This window comes from Sorex fumeus, unplaced genomic scaffold, assembly GCF_029834395.1.
Source record: "Sorex fumeus unplaced genomic scaffold, SorFum_2.1 ptg000115l, whole genome shotgun sequence".
Lineage (NCBI taxonomy): Eukaryota > Metazoa > Chordata > Mammalia > Eulipotyphla > Soricidae > Sorex > Sorex fumeus.
The window spans coordinates 18,747,391-18,759,905 of record NW_026606172.1 but is presented as its reverse complement, the minus strand read 5'-3'; the positions used below and the strand labels follow the sequence as shown (position 1 = coordinate 18,759,905).

Here is a 12,515-nt window from a genome sequence, read left to right as displayed (position 1 = left end):
ACCAATTGTGCTATCACCCCAGCCCCGTAACTTAATTTTCAAAGTGAGTAGACTCCTACTCATAATGAAAGAAATGGATACATAAAGACACTTTTCTGGCATGCAGTGGTGCCTGAGCACATGTTGCCTGAGCACATGTGTCTCCCTCATCTCTCCTCCTCAGATATGTATTTTCATATCTAATGCTAGAATGTTACAGGGACTCTCTGCACACTGGAGAAGCCTGTGTCCTTTCGAGCGTATTACATGCTCCCCCTCCCCCTCCCCCTCTCCACTTCTCTCTCTCCCTCCCTCAGAACTTCCAAATAAAGTCTGTTTTTACTTTTTGTTTTTTTTTTTAAAAAATAGACTTTTCTTTCACATAACATAGGGCTACTCAGGTTACCTATTTTTTACGGTGAACTTTAACAAATTGTTGTTTTTCAAGATTACTTGTTGCTTTTTAATAAAAGAGTAGCCCGTTCCTCTATTATTGTCTATGTAATATGTATATTGTCTATATAATATATACCATGATATCTTCTTATTTCATTCCTTAATTTTTTTATCGAATCATCATGAATTTCCAAGTTACAAAATTGTTCATGATTGAATTTCAGTCTTACAGTGACCCAAAATCATCTCTTCACCAGTGACCATTTGCCTTCACCAATGTCCCCAGTTTCCTTCCTGCCTCCAGGCCTCCCTCTATGCAAGCAGTTCATATCTACTTTATACCATTCAGCTCCTTTTTACCATTCACTTCCTCCAGGATGATCCTTTCTCTTTACCAAAGAAGTATTGAAACCTTCCCAGACCTCTCTTAGTACACCCCAGGGGCAAATTTCCTGCTGTAGTTCTCTAGCACAAGATTTTTATTGCCTTTGGGTATGCATTATCCCCCTACTACATTTCTTTCTATCCTGCATATGAAAGACATCATTCTATGTCTGATTTTTCCCTTTGATTAACTTCACTCAGCATGGTAGTCTCCACAGATCTATCTCCACCAATCTATTACCACGCATATCATGACTTCTACCCAGGTAGAAGGAAATTGTAGGGCTTCATCTTTTCTTACAGCCAAATAGTATTACACTGTTTATATGCAACACAGTTTATTTATCCAGTTTTCTGTTCTCAGGAACTGGAATTGTTTCCTGATTTTGGCTACTGTGAATAGTGCTGCAATGAACATAGAAGTGCAGATGGCTTTTTGGAACTGTGTTTTTGGGTCCTTGGGGTATATTCCTTGGGGATTGCTAGGTCTTATGAAAGCTGAATTTCTAGTCTGTTTGAGGAGCATCTAGACTATTTTCCCAAAAAAAGCTGGACATTCCACCTAGCAGTGAATGAGAGCTCCTTCCCCCCCCCCACATCCATGCCCGCTCTGGTTGCTGGTTTTCATTTTGATGCATGCCAGACTCTCCTGAGTGAAAAGATATTTCATTGTTGCTTTTGATTTGTATTTTCCTGAAGGTTGCTGAAACAGTACACTTTTCATGTACCTTTTGACCATTTGTAATTCTTTGAGGATGTTTCTATACATCTCTTCTCCACATTCTTTAAAGGGGTTGGATGTCTTTTCTTATAATGGTCTAATCAGTGCTTTATAATCTTGAATATTAACCTTTATCCAATGAATTGTGGTCAAATAATTTCTTCCAGGCTGTAGGGTGCTTTCTTTCATTCTATATAATAGCAAACATCTGTCTTCCTTTTTGTATTCTTGCTCATTCTACCCAGAACTCCTCAATTTTCCCTATCATTTTTAAGAAGCAGCTTTGATTACATTAATTTTCTCGTTTTTCTGAACTCTTTCATTGATTTATTTCCTTTGTCTTCAAATAAATGTCTTTGTTTTCTAATTTCTAATATATCTTGTCAAAATTCTCTTTAATATATATATTTATTTACTTATTGGAGGGGGGATTACATCCAGTGTTGCTCGGGAGCCTAATCCTGGCTCTGTGCTCAAGGGCTGTACTTTTTGAAATGAATATGGTGCCTGGGAAGGAATCTTTGTAAACTGCAAGACAAACCCTACCTGCTGAACTATTTCTCTGGCCCATGTATTAATTTTTATTTCAGATACTTGCCTTTTGAGTGTAGGGTGGCTTTGTTTTTTTCACATTGGGTTTTTGTAAGGTATGCTTATCTTACTTCCAGTTGTGAGGTTTTCTAGATTATCTTAGTCAACTGTTAATTTCATTAATTCAGAAAACACACTTTGCATACTTTAAATTCTTTAAAATTTACTGAGAGTTGTAAATTTCACCTCTGTTATTTTATAAGTCTAAAAATAAATATTTCTACAGAGCCTATTATTTGTGAAATTGATTTATTGAAATTTGTTTTGTCATAATTTGTGACCTTTAAAGCCAAAAGTGTGTGTGTTAAAGAGGGTTTATTGATATGAAACTTTATCTTTGTAAAATAACATCACAATTTTTCTAGGCATTACATTAAAGCACATTGGTAGGGCATTAGCCTTGCGCATAGTCAGCCCGGCCGAGCTGGGTTCGATTCCTCCACCCGTCTCAGAGAGTTTGGCAAGCTAACAAGAGTATCTCGCCTACACAGCAAAGCCTGGCAAGCTCCCCGTGACGTATTCAATATGCCAAACACAGTAACAACAAGTCTCAAAATTGAGACATTACTGGACCCGCTCGAGCAAATCGATGAACAACGGGAGGACAGGGCCCCATTACATTAAAAGTAATAAATAAAATTGGATGCATATAGCTTGTTTCAAATTCTAGAATAATCAAGTCCACCTAAAATTGGAACTGATTTTTAAAGATTTCATCTTTCTCTCACTTGATATGTAATATTTATCTCAATCTTAGCTAATTGCACGTTAAAAACAAAATCCTGCTATCAGTGCATGCAAATTACATCTCTGTGATTTGAACAAAGTAATCCCCAGGGTGTTCTGCATATTAATGCATTAGTTTTCTAAATCGATATGGCTGTAAATATTCTATACAAACAGGAGTTTCTTAATCACAGACAACCTTTTAAAACCTGTACCTCTTTTCATGTCAAGTAAATGTTTCATCAACCATTAGTTCTTAAGTAGCTATAAATGCCACATGTTGACTTCCAAGATAATATCATTTATTATATTATCATTTATTATATTATCATTCTTAATAATTTTGTTATAGTTTAGGTAACAAGGTTACAGTACTGTTAAAGTTCATAATAGTGATATAAAAGGTCAACGTGCTCCACCACCACCATCAAAATGCCCAATAACCTTTACCACTATCATCATGTCACCCCTGATCTGACATTCATTCTCCCCACTTTTACCCCCATTGCATGTAAACCGGTTTTGTAATCCAAGGCCAGTGGTTGGTCATTATACAAGACAGCCTTATTGTTGTCTACAAATCTATCTACTTTGTTTTGTCTATCTACCACAAATGAGTGATATTCTGGTATTTATTCTTCCTCTGACTTATTTTATTTGACATGATACTCTCCAGCCCCTTCCACATTGTAGTAAACTGCATGATTTCATTTTTTATTACAGCTGCATGTTATTTCATTGTGTATGTATAACACAACTGCTTAATCCATTCATTTATCATTGGACATTGGTATTTTACAGTGGAAGACACTGTCACTGTCACTATCCTCCTGTTGTTCATCGATTTGCTAGAGCGAGTCCAGTAATATCTTCGTTGCGACACTTGTTACTGTGTTTGGCATATCAAATACATCATAGTTAGCTTTCCAGGCTCTCCGAGAGGGACAGAGGGATTGAACCTGGGTTGGCCAGGTGCGAGGCAAATGCCCTAACTGCTATGCTATTACTCCAGCCCACAGTGGAAGTACTGATGCTAATTATTACTTAATAGATAATTCTGAAGACTACCTTTCCGATACAATAATCTTATTTCTCTAGCAAGTGGTAGCACTGCACTTTCACTGTTATTGCATTGTTCATCGATTTGCTCTAGCGGGCACCAATAATGTCTCCATTGTGAGACTTGTTACTGTTGTTTGGCATATTGAATATGCCACAGGGAGCTTGCCAGGCTCTGCCGTGCAGGCGGGATACTCTCGGTAGCTTGCCAGGCTCCCCGAGAGGGATGAAGGAATCGAACCCAGGTTGGCCACATTCAAAGCAAATGCCCTACCCGCTGTGCTTGCCCAAGCAAATGGTAAACACTATAATTACATTATTTCTCTAGTAATCAGCTGCAAAGTAGTAAGACTCCCAAACTAGTTTCAGTATATAAATCACAATTATTTAAAAAAAAAAGACTATCCAGGGGTTAGAAGGACAGTACAGTGGGTAGGATGCTTGTCTTCCATGTGGCCAACCTGGTTTGAATCCCTTGCACTCTATCTGCCCCAAAGCCCTGCCAGGAATGATCCTTGATTGCAGAACTAGGACTAAGCCCTCAGCAAAGTCAGGTGTGTCTGTGCCCTCCCCCCACCAAATAAGACTATCAGAAAACAGTGGATTCGATCTGATGAAAGAACAGTGGAAGTACAATAAAGTTGTACACTAAAATCACTAATACCATCGTAACCATCCTAATTCAACAACAACAATTTTTTAATTCTAAAAAACTATTTAAAAAAACTAATTTGGTCATAAGCAACGATGAGACACTTAAAACTTTTTAATTTAAACTGAAAAGATTAAACTCAAGGAATATAAAAGGAGACAATACATGTGATCTGTTATATGCTTCTACTGAAAATTAGAATAAGTATTGATATTAACAAGTCATAATATAAGATGACAACAGTGAAGAAAAGGCTTTATGTAAAGTGTAAAATTGATGACTTTTTTTAATTTTAGGATATTGTGCTCCATTTCTTGAGACATGAACAGATGGCTAACTGATCTTAATCCCTTTGAAAATGACTTGTGATGCTCAGGGGTACTTCTGGCTCTGCACTCGGGAATGACTCCTGTCTGTGCTTGGGGTACTATATGGGATGCCAGTGATCAAACCTGGGTAAGCTGCATGCAGGATAAACACTCTACCCACTGTGCTCAGGGACCCTCATCTTTTTCATACTTTACAATCCAAAAACTAGAGCCTGAAAAATCAACTAAAAATAAAGTCATATTCATTTTAGCTTATTTATAAATGGGTTTACAATGCAGTAAAAATGGCTTTCAAAATTATCCATTCACTTAATAAGAAATAAAACCATCATTTAACAATTTATCATTGCAACTAACAATACATCACACAAAATTCAACACTTCACTGAATCCTTTAAAACTTGAAAAATTTTGTCTGTTTGACCACCAGTCCCTTTAGGATTAAGTCTATTTGCATATTTGATTACTATTAGTTCCCTTAGGACTATAGATTTTTGTGATGAGATTACAAAAGCTCTTTATTTAGGCATATCACTTTGACAGCCTCTAAATTTCTTCATTAAATCAACCCTACTTTTTTGAAAAGCTAATAAGAACAATACAGTTAACAAGAGCTGACACTTGGAATGTACGGTGTATTAGGTTTTAAGTCCTCTTTGTACTATATCTCATTTAATAATCACAGCATCTCTAAGAAATAACTGTTATCATTATTTATACTTTACAGGTAAAGAAATTGAGTAGAGACTCACCAAGTCCCTTGCTTAAGTTCACAGACCAAAGAATCCAAGGAATCAGACCCTAGTGCTTGTGCTGTTCCGTTATACTGCCTAACTATATCCACTTACAGTATTCAAGTTATAGATGTGAAGGCAGAGTTAATCTACTTTTAAAACTACTTTTAAAAGGGCTCTTCTGGAAAAACAAGTGAAAGGTTTTGGGTTTCTAGTTTTTGAATAGATTGCTAAGTAACAAATTGTAACAAAGTTTCCCCAAAAGTTCTAGTTTTAAAAAAAATGCAAAGACAAAAGTATATCAAAATAACTTTTCTGGTTTTGAGGCCACACCCTGCCATGACGCTCAGGGGTATGAGATGCTCTGCACTCAGGGATCACAACTGACCATGTTTGAGGAACCATATGGAATGCTGGGAATCGAAATGGAGTATTCAACATAAAAGGCAAGTGCTCTATTCACTGCACTATCTCTCAAGCAGCCAAAACAACTGGTTTTTACAAATAAACATTGGTTCATTTAGTTCCTGTGGGGGTAAACCCTCGCAGTACTCAGGGGCAACTAGGACCATTCCTGCCAGTACTTAGACGGCCCTGCAGTGCCAGGGATCAAAGCTAGGGCCTGAGCCAGATTCCTTGCAAAATATATTAGCATATGACTAACACAGGTAAAGAAAAAGAATCATATTTTCAATATAGTGACAAAGTATACAATATTGCTGCAGTAAATGTAATTATAAATTAATTTTAATTTGATATGGCAAATATCCCAAAAGCAATCATAAGAATAAGAAGACAAAATAGCTTAAAAACTTTGATAATTTTACCTTTTGGTTTCGAGGTAAATCTTGAGCATTAGACGGAGGTTTATAATTCAGAACTAATCTTCTAAATTCCAAAAGATTGAATAATGACTGAAAAAGACAACAAATTAAGGTAATCTAGAGGGAAATTCTTTTAACAAAATTGTAAGTATATGGCTTGTCTCTACTTATATGTGACAACTATATTCCTTGTACACAGAATTGTTGCAAAAACAAACAAAAAGTTTGTTTCATTCCCAAGAAAAACGTCAGACTTCTTAAAATTTGACATAGTATTTTGTACTATAAACCATAGTCATTATAAAAAAAATCGTCATTATAATGAAGAAAATTATACATGGACAACTCATAAAGACATACTGCATATTCTATTAAAAGCTTTCATCCTCATATTAACATGTTTTCAAAAAAATACAAATATTCAAAGACTATATGTTATCTAGAAGTATTAATTCTACAAAAAAAAATAGATAAATTTAGGCAGATGCAGGTGATAAAGCATAAAAAAAACCTAGCGAGAATAAGAAATTTGAATCTTATAGTGAGAATAGTGAATCTTGCAAAACATGAGAGCACAGGAATAATACCCATGAATTCCTGAAGTTAGTTTGAAAAAATTTTCTAATTTTTTAGAAATTGCCAAGACCAAGCAATAATACTGCAGGAAGAGCATTTGCCTTCCTTGCCGTCAACCTGGGTTCAGTCCCCAGCACCCCATATGGCAGCCCAACACATGCCTGGAGTGAATCCTGAATACAGAGTCAGGAGCAAACCTGAGCACTGTTGGGTATGGCCCCAAAACAAAGTAAAATTAAATTAAATTAAAATAACCCATTATAACTTGTAAACATTAATACAATCAAGAAAAATAACTTTAAAAATAAAATGAAATACAATGCATAGTTTAAAAACATACCATACCCAGTAACATAACCACAAAACATTTGCAAAATTCTCATTTCAGTTACTTTACATATATGATCATGTGCAAAGTGCTTTACAACATAAAATGTATTCCCTTCTGAGTTTATTTTGAAAATCACTATACAGAAAGCTATTATTCATTAAACCTCAGTAAATCAACTTAGGTTTGCCAACTCAATAGAACATAAAGGCAATACTACCAATTAATGAGAAAACAAGATTGTGTTTAATGCAAATATATAGATTTATATGTACAGGTTTATCAATGTAAGTCATGGTTACATAGAAAACATTCATAATTCATGTATATCTCTCATACATTTATGTACCTATACATATACATATACCAATAAAGATACATGCGGAGGAAAGACCTAAATACTGTTCACAATAGTCAAAACCTGGAAACAACCCAAGTGCCCTAGAACAGATGACTGGTTAAAGAAACTTTGATACATCTATACAGTGGAATACTATGCAGCTATTAGGAGAGATGGAGTCATGAAATTTGCTTATAAATGGATACACATGGAGAGTATCATGCTGAGTGAAATGAGTCAGAAAGAGAGGGACAGACATAGAAGGGCAGCATTCATTTGTGGAGTATAAAACAACATAACATGAAGCTGACACCTAAGGATACATGGGACAGGAAGATTGCTCCATAGCTGGAAGACTACCTCATGAGCGGAGGGGAGAAGGCAGCTGGGATAGAGAAGGGATCACTAAGAAAAGGATGGCTTGAGAAATCGGTCGGGATGGGAGATGTGTGCTGAAAGTAGATAAAGGACCAAACATGATAACCTCTCAGTATATGCACTGCAAACCAAAAGCAGAGAGAGAGTATGGGGAATATTGTCTGCCATGGAAGCAGGGAAAGGGTAGGAAATGGGGGGTATACTGGGGATATTGGTGGTGAAAAATGTGCACTGGTGGAGGGATGGGTGCTTGATCAGTGTGTGATTGTAACCCAAACATAAAAGCTTGCTGCTATCTCATGGTGATTCAATAAAATTTAAAAAGTAAAAAAAAAAAAAAATAGAAGAACAAAGTAAAATCATAAATCTGATAAAAAAATATTTTGGTTGTCTTCTAATCAGGACTTCTTCATTGGATAATATATAAAATAAGATTATTTTTTCATTACTTATCAAATATTTAAGAAGTACCCATTACATGCCAGACACTAAGATAGACGATAGAGGAAAAAAAAGTATTTCTGCCCTTGTAGAGATTAGAATCTCATGACTGCCAGTTAAAACCATAGGGATGGTATAAAACTAAAATAATTCTGGTTATTCACAAAATCAGAATCTTAGGGATGAGAAGTGGTATTATATAGTAATGGAAAATGAGCAATGGAAAACCAAAGGGAAGAAATATGTAAAAAGTATTAGATGGCAAGAAAAATGACAAAAGGCTTTCAAATTTGATTTTATCAAAATATCTGTAGAGCTCACTCAGCTCCTGGGAGAGAACAAGACAGAGTCTCCTACCCTATGCCTGACTGTCTTCACCAGGGCCCAACAGCTGAAGACCACCGAGGCCCAGCCAAGGCCATGCTGAGAGCACTCTCCACACACTTGGATGAGCCTCACGCATAAAAGAACTGACAGAGGAACCCAGGTGTGTGGGACCCGGGGCTGAGATCTCCAAGCCTGTACAGTTTGGGACTGGACCTGCCAATAACTAGACAGTTACACCCACCAACTGCCGTGTAACTCCAACAACGGCCAGGATCCAGAGATCATCACACTCAGCTCCCGGAAGCGCTGCGCGCGACATCTTATCATCTCATTCCTAATTCGGTCAAACTGGCAGGCTACCAAATGTAATATGCCCACACGGCAGAGTCTGGCAAACTCCCCGTGGTATACCCAATATGCCAAATACCAGTAACAATGATGGGTCTCATTCTCCTAACCCTGAAAAAGCCTTGAATATGGCACTTTAAAAAAAAAAAAAAATCTCAGGGCTAGGACGAAGAAGACGTTACTGGCACCTGCTCGAGGCAATCGACGAACAACAGGGTGGTCGTGATCGTGATCGTGATCTGTAGAGCTTTAAAAAAAAATTGCAAAGATAATTGTAAAGTTTACAGAAGAATGAATAGCTAATTTTGAGAACATTAGCAGCAATACTCTAAATATTGCCACATTTCTATAAAACAGGCAGGAAAATAACATTTGATTTGGCAATTAGAAGGTCAGTCTTTCTGGAAAATGAAAGTGCTCCAATGAATTTTGAAGAATTGGATGTAAGTGGAAGAAGAATGAGCTGTTGTGAGGCTGGAGAGAGTACAGTTAGAAAGGTACATGCCTTGCTCCCAGCCAGCCCAGGGTTTGATTCCCAACATCCCGTGTACCAGCCTGGTATAAACCTGAAGCATATCCAGGTGTGACCCCCAAACAAAAATAAACAAGAAACAAACAAGATTGAGCTGTTCTTAGGAGGAACTTAAATCGGAGGTGCCAGAATACTAACCAATTAAGAAAACCTCAAACCCACTTCAATATCTGAACTCCCAACGGAAAATAATCTGTGTCTTCCTGGAGGCACAATTAAAATTTCCTCTGGTGTAGGTGAACCACTGAAAAATAAACTTAACGTTTTCTAGACTAAAATTTGTGTTTTTTTCTTATTTTCTGTGAAAGTTGTATAGTTCTAAATAGCCAGATTTTTTATTCAAGTCCTTGTAAAATAGAATTTTGGCTAAAAACTCAAATCTTAGTATTTTTTTGTTCCGATACAGAACTGATAAATCTTCTACCAACCTAGAAGATCTACTCTTGTTTAGTATTCCTGTTTTATTATGCTGTATCTTGGTACAGAACTATTTATAATTATACTACTTGATTCCTACTGTCCCCTCCACCTAGTTTCACTCTTTCATCAAGTTTAAAATATTCTCAATCAACTAGTCAAATACTGTTGTTTCCCTATTTATTTTTTACTCTTCCTGTTAGTTTAGATTTGCTTGAGCGGGCCCAGTAACGTCTCCATTGGAAACTTTGTTGTTACTGTGTTTGGCATATCAAATACATCACGGGGAGCTTGCCAGGCTCTGCCGTGCAGGCGAGATACTCTCGGTAGCTTGCCAGGCTCTCCGAGAGGGGCGGAGGAATTGAACTCGGGTCGGCCATGTTGGCTGCGTGCAAGGCAAACGCCCTACTGCTGTGCTATCGCTCCAGCCCCTGTTAGTATAATTGATCAGTAATTAAAACTACAAAGTACCTCTTACATCATCTTACCTAGATTTCATGGTTACAGTATGAGGTTGCTCAGAGTAATCATCAGTTAACTAATTCTTCACATGCATCTAATATATCAAATTATCTATTGATTCCTTAACTTTTGTTTTTAATTTGATTTCAGTTTGGGATCATAACCAGCAGAGCTCAGGACTTACTCCTGGCTCTCAGGGTTTATCCCTGTACTTAGGGATCAGAGAGGTGTCAGGGATCAATCCCGGTTGGCTGTGTGCAAGAAAACTGCCCTAATCACTGTACTATCTCCCCAGTCCCTTGAATGCCTTAACTTTGTCTGCTTCACTTTTAGAGTTCTATAGTTTATTTTGCTACTTATAATTTTTAGTTTTCTACCAAAATTCTCAAACCTGCTTTTAGTCCCTTGTGCATATCAAGAGTTATTATAATAATTCAGTTTTTAGGTTTTCCTATTTTTACCCATTATTTTTTATTACACTCTTTATCAAATCATTTTCTGTTGATAAAATTGATGTGAGTGTTAGATAATATACAATAAACCGAGGAAATGTTTGTGCTTCCAGATGGCATCCTTTATTTTTTATTAATTTTTTATTTTATTGAATCATCATGAGATAGAGCATTCCAAAGCTATTCATGATTGAGTTTCAGTCATATAATGTTCCAACACCCATCTCTCCAACAGTGTAATTTCCCAGAACCAATGTCCTCAGTTTCCCTCCCACCTGGCCCCCCAACCCCACCCCTCCTCAACCTGCCTCTATGGCAGGCATCTCCTCTCTATCTCTCTCTCTCTCTCTCTCTCTCTCTCTCTCTCTCTCTCTGTCCCCCATCTCCCTCTCTCTCCCTCACCCTCTCTCATTTTAGGCATTATGTTTTGCAACACAGATGCTGAAAAGTTAACATGTATATCCCTTTACCTACTTTCAACACTCAGTTCTTGTCCAGAGTGACCTTTTCCAACTAATGTTGTCATAATGGACCCTCGTCTATCTTAACTAGTCTCCGCCCACCCACCCCCCCACACACACCCTTGACATTATCTTTTAATAGCTGTTCACTAAATTGTCCTCCCTCTGGCAGGCAGCAAGTTTAAAGCTACTTGAAGTACTAGATCATTTTAATCTAATTAATTTTGAAATGATGTGAGTTTTATAGATTCAGAAACTGAAACCTGCTATTTTCATTTCTCAGTTAATACTAAATTCTACTTCTTTATCCTTCTAACAAAGTCTAATGTGCTTACTAGGGCTCTGCATCTGATTCCTAACTTTGCTTAATTTTCTAATTACTACTTTTGGGATTGTCTCTAGGACAACACCAGTCCATACTGATAAACTTATTCCTTCAGTATCGTGTTTTCTCAGAGTTTAGCCTCAGAATACCTTGCAATTAGGTTTAGATAATGCCTTCAGAAGTCTGATTTTATTTTTCTTGCATTTTTTTTATTTTTGGGCCAAGGATCCAGCAAGATGAGCAGGTAAATAATTTAATACAAACTAATACAGCCAATGTTATTTTCCATAGCAGACTTGTGACCATAAATTATTATACAAATCATATCCTTGTTAAAGTCCCCAGACATACTGTCAACAAATTCCTTTAAATGACTATAAGGAGTAATTGTTATTTCTGCCTAAATTGTGCTGTAATACATCACTGTATCACTGTCCTCCCGTTGTTCATTGATTTGCTCAAGCAGGCCCAGTAACATTGAGAGACTTAAAAACAAATATCTGGGACCTTAGATGTAGTAAGTGGCAGTCCAAGCGTCTTGAATATACAAGGCACTGGAGATGACAAGCACCACCTGATGTGGTCCCAACAATTTAAAATCATCCTTTTATTTAATCCAAAGTTAACAGGAAATTTTGAAGAGCACTTACAAATTAAGTTTGATTAAAGCTTTTCTAATGAGAGAGAGCTAATGGGAGGTGAAAATTCAAACAATGTATGGAAACAAGGAGAA

At 36.8% G+C, this 12,515-nt stretch overlaps 1 protein-coding gene across 3 annotated transcripts in view; it reads right to left on the bottom strand.

The window, feature by feature from the left end:
* USP25 (ubiquitin specific peptidase 25) overlaps positions 1–12,515 on the bottom strand; it is a 174,018-nt gene that overhangs the window by 88,227 nt on the left and 73,276 nt on the right. For all 3 annotated transcript variants that reach the window (XM_056135433.1, XM_056135434.1, XM_056135435.1), the window contains exon 6: positions 6,399–6,485. In XM_056135433.1, the coding sequence (XP_055991408.1) occupies positions 6,399–6,485 (87 nt within the window). The remainder of the gene's footprint in view (positions 1–6,398; positions 6,486–12,515) is intronic.